The 20,499-nt window shown below is 32.8% G+C and overlaps 1 protein-coding gene across 1 annotated transcript; it reads left to right on the forward strand.

Moving 5' to 3' along the window:
* The first annotated feature begins 430 nt into the window (after positions 1–430).
* Positions 431–16,704, forward strand: LOC106665067 (eukaryotic translation initiation factor 4E-binding protein 2). The gene is made up of 3 exons (XM_014391239.1): positions 431–705; positions 15,550–15,702; positions 15,779–16,704. The coding sequence occupies exons 1-3, from the start codon at positions 564–566 to the stop codon at positions 15,823–15,825; spliced, it is 342 nt and encodes a 113-aa protein (XP_014246725.1). The 5' UTR covers positions 431–563; the 3' UTR covers positions 15,826–16,704.
* The last annotated feature ends 3,795 nt before the right edge of the window (positions 16,705–20,499 follow it).

A 20,499-nucleotide genomic window follows, 5' to 3' on the forward strand; every position in this document is an offset into this window, starting at 1 on the left:
TTGCCCTGGATATATAAGAGGATGTGGAACAAGAGTGCACATTCTAAAGCTTAAAGCTGTCCACTAAACACTTTTTTTTTGCAACCATGGCAGATTGGAAATCTCACCTCAGGTACAGGAAATTTTTCAAATTTGGAACTGGAACCTTAAAACAAAGACCTTTTAAACAAAAACTTCTCTGTGGGGCATCCAAGTCTTAGTACTATTGAGGGTTGTACAATATGTTTAGGGAAATTCGCGAAACGAGAATCCTGCCAGTAAATACACGTGTATTCAGGTTCCCAAGAGAGATTTTTTTTTAATAGAATAAAAGGCGAGGGGAGAAGAATAGAAGTACGAAAATAAAGATTGCCCCGCGTTGGGTTATTGCGTCGTACAGTGATGATGAAAAGGGGAGAGGAGCAGTGAGCAGTGAGCCCGACGGTCGCTCATCGAACTAGAAGCAAGGTCGTCACGTAGTCGGCCCGTTTTACGAGTGGGTCCGCCGTCCCAAGTCGCAGTTCGCCGTCGAGTGTCGTAGGTTTCGTTTCGTTGGGAGACAAGAGAGAGAAAAAAGCCGAGAAATGTCAGCCAGCCCCGTTGCAAGACAAGCCACACAGAGCCAGATCATACCTTCGAAAAGGATGCTCATAAACGACCCTTCACAGTTACCCGTCGACTACTCGACAACCCCCGGAGGCACCCTCTATTCCACAACTCCTGGAGGTGAGATGATAGACAAAACATCGATTTTCACTATTAAAAAAAAAAAAAAAAAAAAAAAATACACACGAAAACATTCATAATGTTCACATAAACAGTGTTTAAAGGTCCGAAGAGATTATAAAATTTCTCAGATCAAAATATTCAAAAATGCCATTTTTTAAAGTTGCAATTTGAAAACATAATTTAAAACGAAAAAAATTACTATTTTTCGTTCGATTTTCCTGAATGCACATGCAGAATGTGTGCTCAGTTCTCCAATACCCAAAATATTCAAAAGTTTAAATCTGCAATTTGAAATGATGGCCAGCAAAAAATTTACAAAAGGAAAAAAGGCTTTTACTCTAAAATTGTTCCAACTTTCCTGAATGCACGTGTCGAATGTATTTTCTCAATGTTTGCCATTTCTAACCGGCTATTTAACCCTGAATTTTTTTTTAATCCTAAACATTTATATAAACTTATATCGTATTATACAATTGTAAAAACACGAGATAGTAAAAAGATTTTCCAATCAAAAACTCAGAGGCGCCCAAGGTGTCCAAGTGCACATTTTTTCATGTTTACATCAACAAAAAAACTTTCGATTGGCCGTCACATATCTTTAAAATTTCACCACTTAATATAATTAAAAAGGTTATTTTTAAGCCGAAACAAGCGATCTTTTTTCCACATTTATTGTTAAAATTTCTTGAATCCACATGCATACTTTTCAATTTTAACAGACTTATTTATGGATTGTATTTGTGAAAAATGGCCCACAACTTCGTAACAAGCTTGACTGCAAAATCTAAATATCCCGCTCAATACCTAAATACTACACATATTCCTCAATTTAAGTACTCACGAATCCTCTGAGGTATCGAAATGCACAATTTTTCATGTTTATACCAACAAATATACCTGTTTCGGTAGACCAGTAAATAATAACTTCAAAATTTTACTACTTAATATAATTAAAAAGGTTTTTAAAGCTTACATTTGAAACTATACACAACACAGGATTTAGAAGAACAGCGATCTTTTTCCACATTTTTTGTTCAAATTTCTTGAATGCACAAGCAATCTTCTCAATTTGAACAGATTTGTGGATTAAATTTGTGAAAAATGACCCAGAACTTCTTAACAAGCCTAACAAATGACTTCAAAATCTTCGATTGGATGAAAATATTCCTCAATTTAAGTACTCACGAATGGCCCAAGGTATAGAAGTGCATAATTTTCATGTTTACATCTACAGTCTATAAAAAGGCCATAGAATAATGAAAATTACCAAAATTTCACCATCTAATATAATTAAAAACACGATTTTTAAGCTGAAATTCGAAACGACTATCAGGACTTTTAAAAAAATCCTTTTTTCCATTTTGTACAAATTTCCTGAACAAACGTGCAGTGCAATCTTCTCAACTTTGGCAGTCAGAGTTTTGAATTGCATTTGTAAAAAATGACCCATACCTTCTTAATAAGTCTAAAAAAGGACCCAAAAAATCCACGATTTAATAAAAAGATTCCTCCATTCGAGTATTCACATTTTCAAATGTACGTCATTTTTACTCCTACAAGAAGTGCTTTTTTTCTTAAAAATCTTTCTCCACAGTTTTTGTTCAATTTCCTAAATGCACGTGCAATTCTTCTCAATTCTGGCAGTCAGATTTTTGGTTTGAATTTGTAAAAAATTATCCCCACCTTCTTAACAAGTCTAACAAATGTCCCAATAATGGAAGAGACAAAAAAAGCCATAATTTCAAATCTTCTCAAAGTTTATATCACGAAATTGCTAAAAGTGTACAGTTTGTCTTTCAAAATTTCCTGTACTGGCATTCCAAAATTAGACGTGCTATTTTAACGATTTTAAGAAAATCATAAGTTATACAAGAATAACTTTAAAGTATTTTGAATTTGGCCAATATGTACATGAAAAACATGCATTTATAAACAACATATTTGCCATTATAATGTTACATTATATCACATTTCTTTATTTAACAAAAAACACGCACAAATATATTGCACGTGTAATCAATAAACTTGAGTCATCAAAATAAATGTGTTTAAAGACATTTTCCCTGTCTGCACGCGCAAAAAAAATCTTTTGTCAAGCGAATGCTTTCATGAGAAATTAATTATAATTGTACATTTGCCTGAAAAAATCCTTGTTTTTTCATTCAAAAATACTCCTCCAGGAATCATCATTAATGCATGATGTTTATTTAAACATCAGAATGAATAATCCAAAATAATTAATTATTATATTGGATACGTAGTAATATAGTTTAGTGTTATAAATTAGTATAATTAATAATATTATATTTTATGAATTACAATTAATTTATAACATTAAAATGTATTGATGTTATAAATTAATATAGTTAATATTATAATTAATATATTACATTTTATTAATTAATACGCCTTATGATCTGTTAAAAACTTCTTATGAAAAAACTTTATGTATAATCAATTATTAGTGAAATTGTTGAAGTCAATAAAAAAAGAAAGAAAGTGAAATGACCTTTGTATACATTTATAAATACATCTATGAATGTATACAATGTTTATTAGATATATAAAATTAGATTGAGCAATTTTTAAATCGACATGATCAAAGTAATAAAAAATTAATGTGCACTTTCAAAATTATTTCTCTGAATATCATGATGATTTGTGTGGTGATTAGTGACCGTTAATCGATATTTATTTAGAAATCGTGAGATGCGATGTTTTTCTGAAACCTACATCACACCAGACCGCATCTCACGATTTCTAAATAAAAATCATGATGATGGTTTACGATGTTAATATGACGATCAGCTTTTAAAATTGTACATCATTATCTATTTCATGTTTGGTCAGAGAAAAGATACTACAACTCAAACTAACAAGAAAAAATTGTTATAATAAATAAATCTCCTGTAATGAAGGATAATCATATTTAGAAAAAAAACTTAAACATCCCTGTATACGCATTAAAACACATCTCCCAATGTTCCAGTCATGATGATGTTTATCATCGGAATAAAAGTTTTTTCTATTTTTATTTTATTTTCTATTTGATTCTATCTATTGTGATGCATTCAGCAAAGATTCTATGGGGTGGGATTAATCACGAAAAACTCCGTAAAAAGAAAAGCCATGTTTTGACATTACAATTATTATAAATATATTACAATGAAAAAGGAAATTTCATTGTGGTTATTCCTGTTATATAAAATGGCAAAATAGCAAATTTAAAAATAAAAACACCAATCCGTATAAAGCTTGACCGAATTGACGACAGTTCAAATCTGAAAATCCCCCAACTCGATTCTTTACTGGATTATTTATATAGAATTACCATAGATCTGGCTCAAAAATGAAAACAGAGAAAAAGCGGCCTATGTTTATTATCCGGTAAGTTTATTATTAAATCAAGTATGCAGCGTAAAAAATAAAAAACAAAAATAACACTACATTTCCCCTTCAGTTTAAAAGTAGTAAAATTCTTGACTCTTATTTATTTACTTATTTATATTTTTATTTAAATATCCTTTCCCGTACATACAAAACAAGTCTACAGTTATTATATAATAAACAAGTTTGCCGGTTTGTCTAGCAAATTGACCTTCAAGTAAGGTACATGATAAATATTAGCTAAATGATGACTAATCCGAAAGACAGAATGAATACAATATTTAACAATGAAAGATGAATATTTCGAACTACTAAAAGATATTGTTGATCAAAATTATTATTTATTATATTTTATTTATTATTAGTATATTTCATATTTCAGCTATGTTCTTTATGGAAACCCTGCCCTTCGTCGTATGCAGAATTATCATAAATTAACCCGGCCAGTTTAACGCAAACTATATAATGAGGAAAACATTTTGAGGCGGTTTTATACCGCATGAATTTAATATTTTAAATTTTTTTCAAGTTTGCAATTTTAACACAAAAAATATCAATGATAAGGTAGTAATCACTCTACTATTATTCTATTTAACGTTAATAATGAAATGCATTCTCAAAATTTTTACAACAAATACTTAATATTTTATAAGTATAAAGTATAAAAAAATATTTAGATTAACCTTCAGTTGCCTGTAGATGGCATTAAATTCGATTATTATTGTGATGAATTATTAAGATCGTAAATTTAATGTTAAATGTAAATTTGTTAAACTTAGGCCCTGATGATGGCTAATTTGAAGTTGAAAGATTGACAAAACTGTAGTATACTTATCAATTGACCTCCTTCCGATCCTCTTCAACACAACTATAACTAATAATTAAAATATGGAGTTTTCTTTTTATTGTCTGCTGAGGATTTAGTAAAAATAAAAAATTTTGTACGGTTTAAAAGAATTATGTTCATAAATATAAATTGATACAAAATATACAAAGCACATTTTAAACAAAACAAGTTTGTCACTTTTATTCATTTTTTAATTATCATATCTATTGGTAAAATAAAAAAAAAGTGATTAATTAATGTGAAGCTTGGTTTGGCTCTTCGCGATAAACAGGCCCTTGTCAGTAGATTCCCTTTGCTCTTTATCATCAGTGGACGTTTGTTTGGTTTTTCCCTGAAAACAATTTTTTACATACACATTACAAAAAAACCAGACACGTAACTGGCGAGGATGAGTGTAAACAAATTTAAACTGTATACAAAAAAAGGAAAATTAGAAGATTTTGACATAATATTATAAAAGTCTTATCTATTTGATATATTTTTGTATATTTTTCTTGTGTTGTAGTTTGATAACTTTGATAACAACAGTTAATTGTAGTTTGGTTTATCTTTTAACACATGGATCGCCAGGGTTAGCCGGAATCCGTGGTTTAACGGGTCTTAAGCACACTTCCGTAATTGTTTTGATTTACTTCGACCTTTGGAATCTGTTAATATACCAGGATGTGCGGCCCATTCTCATTGTATAATCAACGGGTCAAAAGCAATCCTTGACCCGTGCTAACACGCCAGTTCCTGAACACCCTTGAAAACCAAAAACTAAAATTTTGTTTATAAAGAGGGGTAGATAGTCATAACTGATCTGGTCAAAAAAAAAAACTTTTTTCGGCGAAATTTTTTTAAATAAAAGTAAAAAAAATGGTGCTCAACTTTAATGAACTGCTAACACTAAATAATAACCTAAGAATATATTAGAATAATTAATATTTTTTTTATCTTATAAAACTGCTCACTGCTAAGTTGAATATTATCTACTGACAAATTAACAAGAAACTTATATCGTAAATTTCTAACCTTATCTCATTTCCTTCGTCAAGATTTTGAAGAATACACCCCCTTCATCAGCACGCTGAAATTATAATAATTCACGAAGTTATCAAACATGAACATCTACTTGCACTACTGAAACTTTTGGTTTCTAACAGTGAATTGCCGAGTTGTTGTAGAACTCATTCTATTATTAACTATATTTTGTTCTATTCTAAATCGGAATAATGATTAAAATCGTTTCACAGTCCTGATGAAGAAGGAATACAATTGCTCCAATTATGACCACTACACTAATAGGGATTCTTCGAAACCTTGACTAATCTGGTTAAAAAAATCTTTTCTCGGCGAAATTTTTTTATATAAAAGTAAAAAAAATGGTGCTCACACCTTTAATGAACTGCTAACAGTAAATAATAACCTAAAAATATATTGGAATAATTAATATTTTTTTTAATCTTATAAAACTGCTCACTGCTAAGTTGAATATTATCTACTGACAAATTAACAAGAAACTTATATCGTAAATTTCTTACCTTATCTCATTTCCTTCGTAAATATTTCGAGGAATACACCCCCTTCATCAGCACACTGAAATTATAATAATTCAGAAAGTTATCAAACATGAACATCTACTTGCAATACTGAAACTTTTGGTTTCAAACAGTGAATTACCGAGTTGTAGAACTCATTCTATCTTTAACTGTATTTTGTTCTATTTTTAATCGGAATAATGGTTTAATAAGTTTCACAGTCCTGATGAAGGAGGAATGCAATTCCTCCAATTATGACCACTGAACAAATATGGATTCCTCGAAAGCTTGACTAAGAAACATAATTTTTCTTCCATTCAAATTGGTCTTTACCCTGGTTTTTTAATATAAAATTATAAGTATATGATCAATGGATTCAATAACTTTTTAAAATTTGATGTTTACAACGAAAAATAATGAGACTAAAGAACAGTATTTTTCCTTTGTTACAAATTACTCTTATCCCTGATTTTTTAATACAAAATTATAAACCGTACATGATCAATTGATCGATAAATTTTTAAAATTTTATGCTGACAACAAAAAATAAAACAATTGTTCTAATTTTTTTTAAAGAGTTGTAATCCTAGCCGGTGAGAATTTTGCAATGTTTCCCCTTTAAACAATTGACTCTGCAGAATGCAAAAAAATTTTGCATAGCAGCAAAAATAATTTTTTAATTTAACAAGCCAAAATTAAGAATTTTTAAAAATAGTAATTACGATTTCAGAATTTGGACTTTTTTGTGGCGAATTTGACGAAAAACAAAATGATTCTATGACTGATAAAAAAGTTTTGTTCATAAAGACTTAGGAACGTTTAAATAAATAATTAGATAATAAAGTAACATGATTCTGATTTCATGTTAAGGAAAAAACCAATTGTTATGTTTTGGGTTTTCAAAAACATGTATTTTGGACGAACATCAAATTTGAGAATTACGACTTTATCGTAGCGAATTTGGTAAAAAATGAAAAGACAAAATTAAGAATTTTCTTTTTTAATAATTAACTGTGACATTTGGTTTCATTATTGTTTGTTTATCTGAATAATTCAAAACCGACCCCCTTATAATTTGATCATATTATATAAAACATAATAAATCATGAAATATTAATTTGGTCAGCATGTTTGTGTTAAAATCTGACCAATTGTACTTGTTACTCCTTTGGAGTAGTAGGGATTTTCCCATTTATCACTTAAATTTTCGTATATTCGGTCCGATCTCTGCTTATGATTTGACTGGAAGATTTTCTAGGTCTATATTGCACAAGAATCGCCTTCCGAGGTTGTAGGTACCATAGCCTTTTAATTAATTTTTTAATTAATTAAGGTTTTTGGTTGAGATAAAAAAAGTCAGTGTCACGAGCGGGATTCAAACCCACGATCTTCGACTAAATACGCCGCTGCTCTTCCACTTGAGCTATCGTTATTTCGATCCACTCGGACACTAACACATTTGTCGCCGTGGGTTCGAATCCCGTTTGTGACACTGACTTTTTTATCTCAACTAAAAACCTTAATTGAAAGATGTTAATTGGTCAAGCGGACCACGAAACTAGTGAATTTAATGACTTTAATTAATATTGCAGGGCTGATGCATAAGATATAATATCCTTTAGGCAAAATCGACATTGGTCATATGCTAATAATACCTATTTTTAAGTGGTATTTTACTAGAGCATGCCGTGTAAAATATGCCAATTAGGGTTTTTAATTTCTTTCTGTTGAGTAGGATTTCCTCTTTCTCCCATTCTTTTTTTTTCTTCATGCTTGACATGCCCCAAGTATTTGTGTTCATTAGTAACCATGTGGCTATAATTTATGGGACAAAATGCATTTGGGCTGTTTCAGGACCTCTTTTTAGCCAGTATGCCTGCTGCTTCGTTACCTGAAATTCCCTCACGACCTGAGACCTACCTTAACGAGGCTCGTAGGCTTGGAGAACCTTGCTCGTCTATCCTATATTTAAACCATTGTGTTATTTTTCACGTGTACATTTTTCAAACGTTAACTATTCCGCTTAAAAGCAAATATATTTACTAGTTGAATTTTATATTTTAATTTTAGGCATAAGGTCAAATAATTTTCATACAACCTAGGCATACATTTTTTGATAAAATAACATTTCGCCACTTGAAAAGTAATTTAGGTTTTTTCGAATTTGTCATTTTGGTCCTTTTGATCATCCTGGTCCGCCGATTCTCGCTTTTTGTACCTTCAACGCGCAACCAAATATAATTCAACCCTTTAAACATTAATTAATTTAATTATTTTAACCTAATTAACCTTTATATTTTATTCTATTTTTGCATCGTTTTTACTTTCTTCTTTCATAAAAATTCTAAAAACTAATTTAAAGCATCCACCTTTTTTAAATTTATGGCTGGACTCGGTTAATTTTCCTCTTACTACATTCTAAAAGCGAAATTAGACGGACCACTGACCATTTTTGATTCTAATACTAAGTATTATCAAAATATCTTACAATTTCCAACTTTAAAAGTAAGATGACTTTTTCGAATCTGGTGACATTTTGGTCGTTGATCATCCTGATCCGCCTGTCCTCGCTGTGTTGCTTTTAAAACATAAAGTTCTTATTTAAATATTGTTCTTGAAATAGTTTATCTATTTATAAATTGTAATCTAATTATAAATTTGTTAAACCAAAACTGGCCTACCACCATTAGTACATAGTACCGCATGGTAGGGATTAGTTTAAATAAAGAATCTGCTGTTCAGAGTTCAAAACACTGTTCTACTTTGTGTTAATGGTTATAGTACAAGTCGTGATTTAAATAGAGAAAATCATTCTCTTGAGTATTTCAATCGAATCGATATGAGCAAGGCACCGCCCCATCTGCCTACGTGACTAGACTTGCGATCGGACCGGTCATGACCTTTTGTTTATATTTTTGTTTACCTCGGCTCCTTTTCTGACCGAGTTACGATTAAAAAGAGCTTGGCCTCGAAAGTGGCCAAACCGATAACTAGGCGGATTTTCGATACACAGAACAATGAACCGGTTTGTGGACAGTTGCCGATTATTAAACGAGACGTCCTAGAATGTGCCTTGATAATTTTTTCAGGACAACTTCGACGTTGTTACTCAATCGATAAGCCTATCGAGAGTTGCATAACTTAGCGAGGGTAGGCGGACCAGAATGTTCGTCAAACTGTCGTCAGAGCAGAATTTTTTTAGAGGGAAAATCTTCACGTCAGCTCAAATTACCCTTCCTTAATTTTATTTCTAAACAGATTAAGTACAGAAATTTACCCAAATTATGTAATAAACCTATTTTCACAAATAATTATTGTCAAGCAGATCTGGCCAAGTCAAACAGATCATACAATCCAAAGTTACAAATGATTTATGAATATATATAGATTTATTTTTAATTTATTAATTTTTATGGATATACATTTAGTAATATTACTTAAGTATATATTACTATAAAAAAGTACATATTACTTTTTATAACTCTTTACTTTGATATTTATTATCACAAGTGAGTCCTTGTTAAAAACGATATAAAAATAAAATAAATAGACATTGAGAAGCTTGACTTGTTATTAGTTTATATTAAATAAATTTAAAAAATCGCAGATAACAAAATTGTCTGGAAGAACTTGAAAAATGTTATACAATTAGATATTAATTTAAAAGATTCTGGTTTCATTTTAAAGGGCCAAAACAGAACATAATTCTTCTGGTTTTAAAAAACGTGAAGGTTTTTGTGAAGGAGAGTATTAAAATTTCCGAATTTCGACTTTTTCATAGTGAATTTAGTAAAAAACCAAATGATTCCACAACGGATCAAAAAAAAATGTTTATAAGGCTGGTAAGGTTAAAATAAATAATTATACAGTACTTTAACATGACTATGATTTCACATTGAGAAAAAAGCCAATTTTGGTAAGGTTTAAACAAATAATTTAACATGGTTCTTGTTTCATATTAAGAAAAAACTCCAATTTTGGCAAGGTTTAAATAAATAATTAGATAATAATTTAACCTGTTCTGGTTTAATATTAAGGGAAAAGATCATTTTTCTCTTCTGGGTTTTTTCGAAGGAGCTTCAAAATTTTAGAATTTGGTAAAAAACGAAATGATTCTCTGACGAATAAAAAATTGTTTAAAATACTTGGAAAGTTTTAAATAAATGATAATATAACATGATTCTCGTTTCATATTACATTTTTATCTTTTGGATTTAAAAACGTGAGTTTTTTCGAACGAGCATCAAAATTTTAGAATTTGGACTTTTTCTTAGCGAATTTGGTAAAAAACGAAATGATTCTCTGACGAATAAAAAATTGTTTAAAAGACTTGGAAAGGTTTAAATAAATGATAATATAACACGATTCTCGTTTCATATTACATTTTTATCTTTTGGATTTAAAAACGTGAGGTTTTTTTCGAACGAGCATCAAAATTTTAATTTTTCGAATTTTTCTTAGCTTATTTAACAAATAACGAAATGATTCCATAACGGATAAAAAAAGTTTTAATTATGAAGACTTGAATAGGTTTATGTCTATATTATTTATATAACATTAAACTTAACGTTAGCTTTCAAATTTATATTAAAAAATATCTTCTTGTTAATTTCTGCTAACGTTGATTGTTTTTTGTATTTGTTTTTGGCCAAGCAGCAAAAGTGCAGGATGTCACAGTTTTATACAGTCTGCAGAGTCGACTGTTTGAATGGAAATTTACAGGAGGTCCACGATTACATTCGAAAACTGTACCCCCACAAAACAGAATTATACGTTTATATTCAGTATATTTTATATATTTGTATTCAGTATTTTTTTCAACTATTTCGATTTCTACAGGTCAAGGAGACTTGAATAATTCTTATGAACATTTTTCTTGTAATAATCTGTCATAAACTTGTGACAAGTATCAAATGTAGAAAAAATATGTCCGGCAATAATTTATAATCATAAACACTATTTTCGGACGGTTCTTTCGAGTTCGAAAGGGTATAAAGAAGCGGAAACTGGGTGAGGGACGGTGCTCATTCATGCTTTAGCCTTTTATTGACGAAAACAGATTAGAAACAAGGACAGTAAGAAGTTCAGGGTCGAATTTGCCCCCTGTGTACATTAAAAAGAAAATGAAATCGGCGTCGCTGGAAAACCACGTGGTCGACGTGGCCAACAATTCGAATGGAAAGCTTTTGTTACCTAGGAAGGGTCGGAGTCCGGGGGCGGTATCGATCTAAACAGTGGAATTTTCGAGGAGGGAGCCAGGACGTGGAATTAGGATTAAACCCACCCTCTTTTATGTGTTATTTCACTGCCTGGGGTGGAAGAAACTACCTCTGTGCGGATGGAAGAAGACCTAGCTCAAGCAAACCTTTTTTCTACCCCAGTAGATACCTACAAAGGCCTTTAGGCAGGTCATACATGGCCCAGTTTCGTAAATTCGTTAATAGGAAAAAGCTAAAAAATTGTATTTCAATCACTACTAAAATAAAATAAAAGTAGAGCTGGGGTAAATTATTTGTTTTGAAAAACCTAAAATTTTATAATAAAAAATTATTTCTGATTTCATTAAGCAATATAATTTGTTATATATCTATTTTTTGTGATGTTATTGTGCAAGGTTTTATTCAGTTGTGCAATAATAAATTTTTTTAGTTTATGAGAATATTCTTAAAATAAATGCTAAGTCAAACAATTACATTTTTTGCAGACTGAAATATAAATAATTTTCCTTAAACATTTTTTTTAACAGTTACGTAATAACTAAATAAAGCAAGATATTAATAAAAACTGTCCAGATTAAAAATGCAAGAAGAAAAACAGAAAAATTAAACACACTCAAACAAATAAACAGAAAAAAAACGAAATATTAATAATAACAATGGAGATTAATGGAAGCAAGGAAGGAAATCAAAAATTTAAAACACACAAATAGAAACATAGCAAATTATTAATAACAACTGTCTAGATTAAAGGAAGCAACGAAGGAAAACAGAGAAAATTAATACAGACTCTTAGTTTTGTTTATATAAAGACTTGAAAAGGTTCATATCAGTATGTAGATTATATTATAAATTCAACTTGCTTAGATATTTATAATATATTTATATTAGAAAAAATCTTTATATTTGACTCCTGAAATATAAAAACTCATCATAATTGATTTTGTCCATTTGAAATCATTTTGAACAAGCATCAAGATCAGTTTTTATGCATTCTAAAAATAAGCACATAAAACATGTACCCTCTTTCAATATAGTCACTGTTTCTTTTCAATTCCCTATGAGGAAAATATTGAAATATTTCATGAAAAAAATAAAACATTATATTTTACATTAACACATTTTATAAATTTAAACACAAAATATTGCTTGAAACGCATTTTGTTATAGTTAGTTAATAATTAGATCTTTGATTCATTAGCATGCTCTGTTTGCTTGCAATATCATATTTCATTGTTATTTAATAATTATTTTAGTTACTCTATTTTTTCATATATTTAAGCGTTTTATCGGTTCTTAAAAGTAATAATCAAAAGCATATTCCCTTGAAATAAATAATTTACCTCTGCTTTTTTTGAATTTTGAAAGGCGTGAAAATCATAAATAATTACTGATGAAACGGAATATACTTAAATTTAGATCAGTACAGTAAATTAATTACATTAAGGGCCATGGAGAAATAACTTTTTGTATGTTACTGAGAGTAAAATTATAGCTTATTAATCAATAAAAACAATTTAAGACAAGACCTTTAATTGTTTATTAATTATTTCTTAGCACTATCACAACTTAAAAAAAGTTTTTCTAAGGTTCTGCCAGTGAACGAACTAGCATCGGTTGTTTGACCGTACTAATTCTTCTTGCATAATCTTTGATCCCTACACATCTAGCTGTTTATTTACGTAACACGCTTATTGGATCCTTGCCACCAGCTGATACATCTAAATTGACACAAATAAAATTAATGATGCAGGCCCAATATATTTGGATATGCATGGGTTGGTAATTTCCAACAAAGAAAAGACAAAATAGTACAGTAGTGGTATGCAAGTGATAAATTGCTTCCTGAAGAGGGATGTTTTTGCATTATTACCAAACCAGGCAAAAACCCTGACAAACAATTACCAGAAATTTTATGATCTATAAAAAAAAAATGTAGTCTATTAATAAAAAATAAATAATTGAAATTCATAATAAGATAATAATCTTTTGGTTGATTTGTAATTAACATTAAACAATTATGATGTGTGAAATGATTTCCATGTCAAGGTTGATCGTTATTGACCCAGACATAGCTTAGAGGAAATACATCTTTTATGTCCCTTTTTTATGCTTTGAGGGCTTGCATCAGTAGTAAATTTGTACGCAATGCCCATCAACTTCTTTCTCGGGGAACGGTGATTCACCCAGTACCTGTTTTGGGGTGAGCATGCAAATGATGCCTAGGCGTTTTTTGTGGCCTCACTCTTAAAACCCATCCCTCCGCCCTTGCCCTTTCCCCCTCGTGACGGGGTGATTATCTAGATACTAAGCCTCGTAATTCCAATGGAAAAGATATAGTGAATTCCAGAAATAATTAATAAATGCTTTCTTTGATTTTAAAAAATATTAATAATAGTAATAATCCAACGTTAAATAATTGTAATATTTAATTAAAGAATGTATATTTTACCACCTATATATTTATGAAAACTGATTAAAATCCACTCTCTCATATCCTCATTTTGTTGCTAATTGCTAAAGTCCAAGAAATTTCCTCTTTTTGTTCTATATTGTAATAAATTTTGTGTTTAAGTAATAATACTATTGTACTGTACACTTTGGTACATTTCATTTTCTTCTGTAAATAATCCTCCTACATTTCACGACAGTGAGTAGCAAAAATCACCAGTAATTTTGATGCTCAAGTACAAAAATTGTTAATTTTTTATTTATATTGTAGGAATTTTTTAAATTAATTTATATTAAACTTTAAACGTTTTTAAAAATCATAATTTCTCTAAATAATCCCCTGAAAAAATGTGTATGTTTCTAGATGGTGCCTAGCAAACATGCCTTTGGTTGCAGTCCAGGATTTTTTTTTTTTTTGATATTGTAATAAATTTTAACTTTAATAATAGTATACTGTACAGCGATTTGTAAAATATTATTGTCAGTCATAAAACATGCAAACATTATAACAGTTCCTTAGTTATTAACTATTAGTTCTCTTGTTCCTTCTTTCAGTCGAAGAATTATTTATAAATTTTAAATAAACTTAATAAAATCAAGTATTTTTAACTTTGGTTTTTATAGATCTAATGAAGTTCAAAAGTCGATAACTTCATCAGCTTGTGTCATTTCATGTCAAAATGGAATATTTCCTACTATTTTGGCATGATTGACATTACAGATCAGGGTATTTAACGGCTTTGTCTTTGTAACCAGTCAACCAAAAAAATCACTAAATCAATCACTTTGAACCTTCAAAATGGATGAGCAATGAACTATTGACATTGTCATTCATTTGATCATGATATGAAACAATAGAGTTTGCTGATAATGATCAGTCAGCCAATAAAGCAACAGCAAGTATTGATTGAAAGGTAGTAAACGTCAATAGATAAGTGTTATTTCTTTAAATTCAATTTAATAACAGACGAATGATAAGTGTTCAAATCTCTGCTAGGCTTAACATCTGACTTGAAAAAGAAAAACACCCTAACTTATATGATGAGTAGGGCCAGGAAAAACTGTCACATGTGTTTTGTGTCTTGAGAAGACAGCTCATCACTCGAAATAGAGAATATGGTTGAAATTAATCAAAAAGTATTCTTAAATCTTTTGGAGATTTGTTTTAAAAATATAATCCTCTTTATTTTAAGCAAAGGTATTATCATGCTTAAAAATGCCATATTTTATTTAGACAAATAAAACATCTCTTTTCTCTGTCTAATTCTTTTGTGCATTGTAATTGTAATTATAGCATATTATTATGCTTATTGTTCAGTTGACATTCCTAAATTATCTTTCTACATCAGCCATTGTTCTGTCTCACAAATCGATAGCCCCAGCTTCTGATTTGAATACAGTATTGTACTTTCTTTTGCAGGGACGAGGATTGTTTACGAAAGATCTACGCTTATGTACCTGAGAAATTCCCCGTTGTCGAACACCCCGCCAAAGTTCCTCGATGACTTTCCTTGCAGGAAGGGTGCAGTGGACAAGATCATAACCAACGGATTCAGGAAGAGTCCAAGCAAATGTGAGTGTTTCTTATTATACTTTTAATTTTTTTGTTTGAGTAACTTTTCCTTGATCTTTTGGTTTTTTTTTTCCAGCTCCCAAAAAGGAAGACTGTCTGGAACAATTCGATATGGATATTTAGCTTCCGTGAAGCTGTGAATTTGATTACTGTATTTTTACCAAGGGCCATGTTGGTTACTTAAATGATTCGCACTGTGCTTTTGACCCAGCGGCGTTCGCATAATTAATGGGAAAACACCTAAAAGGAAGTGTTGATTTTTAGTTTTTTTTTGTACTTTGTAAAATTGCAAGATTTAAGTTTGTAAGTCTTGAATTGTTTTTATTTTTTGAGGGTAATTTTTTGTTAAAAGGCTGTGGTCCCTTAACTATCATTAACAGTTTTTTTTGTTATTACAGTTACTTAAAAAAACAAAATAAAATAAAAATAAATATATATAAAAACAAATTGGATTTGCATATGAAAAGACAGATTTTGTGAACGCTTAGTGATGTTTATTAGTATTAGAACACTTATTGTATTATGCCAAAAGGCAAATTTTGAAGAAAGCCTTACTATTAATGTAAATGCAACGAATCCCTGTACTGTTGTGTATGTAATAAGAGTTATGTAAGAAAAATAGTAATACATAAACTAATATCAATTGAATAAAAGAAAAAACGGTGTGTAAAGGTTCCACTCTAAACGATATTTGACATTGGACTAGAAGTAAAATTTTAAATGAATAGACCTGTGTTCATTAAAGATTATGACTCATGTTTTTTTTAACAAATGTTAATCATTTTTTCATGCTACGTTTATCATGTGTTGTCATTAAAATGTAAAAAATTGTATTGTAGTAATAAAAAAGGCAATACTGAACTGTGTGGAGAACTAGTCTATTCAATTATAACATCATATTTCTTAAATACATTGCATTCAACATTTTTAATTTGGTGCCATTGCATTAAATTAAGCTGTAAGCTTTATTTGTAATAGGCTCAATAAACATGTCACACTAATTGTTTTTGTTTATTTTTAACTTGAACCCGTTCTTTATTATTTAGAATGGATGATATAAACTTAAATGCTAGATTTAAAGAGGAATGATTGAATCAATGCTTGCATTCTTCATTTCTTTATTATTATTTTATTTTTTATGATCGTACGCAACAGCAGGGGTCATACGGTCATACCCTAGGTGTAACCAATTCCCTCCCAAGTAATACTCAAGGTGGTGTGAAAACGGTACTGCCGTAAATATGCTACTCGTCCAATCAGTATGAATTCTCTGTGAATGAATTATTAAGGGGAGTTAAGCAACAACCAAATTACCCTTTCGGTTTGATTAGGGTTCGGGTGATAAGGGTGGAGCAACACTTGATGGCAACCTAGTTTGATCACAAACTGGCAAAACTAATACAGCATTAGGCCGAAAAATACCCATGACACGCAAAAAATCTTCCAGTACTCGGATGGTCGTTTCGGTTGTGCGTTCCTTGTGGGACCAGAAAAATGAAACAGATAAAAGCGTCGACTGCCAAGAAGTATATAGCAAGCTGAACTTTGCCTTGGGCAAGGGGCCAATGTGATCTAGGAAATCTCTGCCGTCCTTGTGGGGATGGTAGACGAGAATCTCCCCTTGGCGACGTTCTTTACCACTTCCACTTGGCAAGCACACTTTCACCTATCTCAAGACAAAAGTTTTCGTGTTCGGTCAATAGAAAATTCTCCTGACGTGGTCTAACATTCCTCAAATCCTGGGAGTTAGGATGTTTCGCTGGCATGGAAATAGTCGATGATGGCCGCTTTCAACTGTCAGGAGAGCTGCCACTCTCAATTTCTGAGTGTGAGGGTGTGAGGTGACGTGTGCACCAGAACCCTGCATTTGAGCAGGTAGTTGGGTTCCTGTCTTCTGGCTTCGAATTTTTGTATGCAACGACAGAGTTCCCTCTGTTCCTCAGGAAGTCCAGCAATGCACTCGGGATACGCCGGTAACAGGGAGCACACCTGTGGCTTGTCTCCCAGGAAATGGTCGCTTTTGTGCCTCTCTCTATGCCCAAGCTCGACAAGCTGTAGTGAGACGTTCCCCTTAAGGCAGTTGGTTGGAGCATCTCCACCTTTCGTCCAATTGAAAACTTTTCAGGGTTGACAGTAAAGACTGGCTTCTCGAAGCTGAGAGAAAACATCTAAAAGTTGTTTATGATCTTCAGCTGTCCACGAATACACGAGAAAACCGTCGACATATACGATCAAGAAGTTGTAGGGGCAGGCGGGGAAAATCTTAAGGTTTGTTATGACTTAGGACGATTTCACCAAACACATTGGTAGTTTTCTGAAGGTGAAGGTTCCAAGAAGGATGAAAATGAGACTTACTTATGCGATTGAGGTGTGAGGCCGCCAACCTGGTAGTATGACTGGTTGAGATCCAGCGTCGAAAAAATCCAATCCCCTTTGAAGTGGCGAAAAACTGCCTTGATCATTGGCATTTGGCTGGCCACGTTCACAATTCTCTTGTTTAACTCCAATAATCGATGTTCATTCCATTCATCGGAGGGCACCCCCTTGTGCTTCATCAGGCCCGTCTGCTGCCTCGGTCCTGTAGATGACGCCCTTCTGTAGAAGTTTCAAGAGCTGTGTACCCCCCAATCTATTTTACTGCAGCCTAATCCTTGTTTCTTCTTTTACCTGCATGTCATATTTATGAGGACAGTGAAACCCAGCCAACACCTCTGGGTAGCATTCCACCCAAGCTCTCTATACATCGTCCGTCTGGTCCGCCCACTCGGTAAGGAGTAATTGATGTTGGGTGCAAAATTAAAATTGTAAGTTCCGTTTGATGGATTAATTGTTAGACCTACAGACTTATAAAATCCAAGCTGTTCAGGGCCGGCACCGAGTGACACCACACAATTTCAAACATATATTTCCACTTGAACATAGCAAGCCTTAATTGAGGCCTTGTGCGCGATGGAACGCGTGGTCTTCTGAGCTTCTTTTAATCAGAAAATCCGCAAATTTCTCAGAGACTTAATTGAAGCCCCGGTGTTTACCGATACGCGGAAATTGTACCCCTTTATTTTCGCTTCTATTTCACTTCGAGGTGCATGGGTCTCCTACCTTAATTTCCTTGGGAATCTAGCGTGCAATGGCATGGGTAACCCCCTCATGGCTCATTTTTTGGGTCCCCGAGTTGAATGCACCCAATCAGCACTTATACTCGCTGGTATCCCGGTTCGGCTAGACCTACCCACATCGTCGACCAGATCTTTTGGCCTTGCCCTTCTCTTTTCCTTTGAGGGCGTGAGCCATGTTATGACCCATCTTAGCCTCATTAGACCTTCATCTTGGAACCTGATCCCGATTCTTCTGAGGCGAGGAGGGCATGCACTCGGTAGTCACCGGGGGTTCCTAGGTGGTAGGATATTACATTTGGTGGGAGGATTCACCTTTCCTTCGGCTCTTTCCATGGTTGCTGGGATCCCATTGGCCTTGGACCTTCGTGACTTTGCGAGAACGTTCGAAGCTCCCACCAGCCCATCAACGTAGTCACTGAACCTTTCATTCTCCGACTGCTGACTGTAAATTTTTTCTATCAGCATCATTCTCTCCCACGCAGATAATAGGCCATCGACGAGAGCTCTGCAAAGAGTCTCCCAGCTGAGCTGTAGGCTTCCTGCTATCCCTCGGAAGATCTGTTCTACCTGTAATGCTACCTGTAACAGAATCTGCCTGAAAGCCTGGGTGGGTATTTCCTGAACCAACTCAAGGACCGATTGGGGCAGATTTTCCGCCTTTACCAATGCATGCATGGTTGTTTCAAATGGGCAAGGGCTAGGATGTTGGCATGGTGAACGCTGGGTGTATCGACGGCGCCTGAGGTGGAGGAATGGGGAACACATTTTTCTTGGTTCTGCTCATGGGGAAGGGGGCTTCAACAGTACGGACATCCAATCCGACCATGAGGGGCCGGGTTTCCTCCACCTCTAAGTTGGTATCTACAAAGTCGCTGTTTCAGGCTTTCCAATGAATGATTTGTTCCCTTTTTTCTGTGGGTCCCTACAAGTTGTCTTTCTCAGCCTTCTCACCATTTGCTCCACCGCCAGGGCTCTGAAATCTTTCTCCTTGGCAGACAGTTTCTTGTAAATGGCAGAGAGCTTGGCCAGCTACCCGGTTGTCTTGTACAGAGAAGCAGCTTCTTAAGGCCACCAACCGTGAGAACCTCTCAGACTTCTCTGCTCAATCTGATTCCCATATTGATGTTAGAACCTCACAGTGTGGTTTGCAAGATCAGCGAGGCTCTCCTGATTCGTCTTAGCTATCATAGACCTAGTCATCCTCTTGGGCGACATGTCAATGGTAAAGGTTTGGATTCGCAGGATCTGGATCGCGCATGCAGGAAAAAATAGGAAAGCTGTAGCAGAATATCAAAAGACAGGGGAAAAAGGACTAAAAATGACTCTCTGTGCCAACAACTAATAGAAAATAAAAGGCTCTTTTTTAGGCTTTGTGACAGAATAAAATAAAAATTCTCTCTATTGCCGCCAATTCTTCCCTGTGGTGATCTCAGAAAAACTTGAGTGATTATTGTTACAATTTTATTAGGGTATTAATTATTATATGAACAGGGTACATATGTGGGACGACAGAAAAAGCCTTTCTATCTTTCCAAATGATTTGGGAGGGCATGCAGGTCTCCTCGTCTTTGGGTTCTTCTGTCGGGAAAAATAAGTGGTGTCTTCTTTAATGTGGCATCTCAACTAAAAATCAAAATATGGCTGTATCCCTTTCTTCCACTCTGGAGGGCTTGGCTCTTTA

The sequence above is a fragment of the Cimex lectularius genome, unplaced genomic scaffold (assembly GCF_000648675.2).
Source record: "Cimex lectularius strain Harlan isolate CLEC.00 unplaced genomic scaffold, Clec_2.1 scaffold172, whole genome shotgun sequence".
Lineage (NCBI taxonomy): Eukaryota > Metazoa > Arthropoda > Insecta > Hemiptera > Cimicidae > Cimex > Cimex lectularius.

Coding starts and splice junctions, on each gene's coding strand:
- LOC106665067 (XM_014391239.1), top strand. CDS start 564: ATGTCAGCCAGCCCCGTTGCAAGACAAGCCACACAGAGCCAGATCATA. Junction 706..15,549: donor CTATTCCACAACTCCTGGAG/GTGAGATGATAG, acceptor TTTCTTTTGCAG/GGACGAGGATTGTTTACGAA. Junction 15,703..15,778: donor CAGGAAGAGTCCAAGCAAAT/GTGAGTGTTTCT, acceptor TTTTTTTTCCAG/CTCCCAAAAAGGAAGACTGT.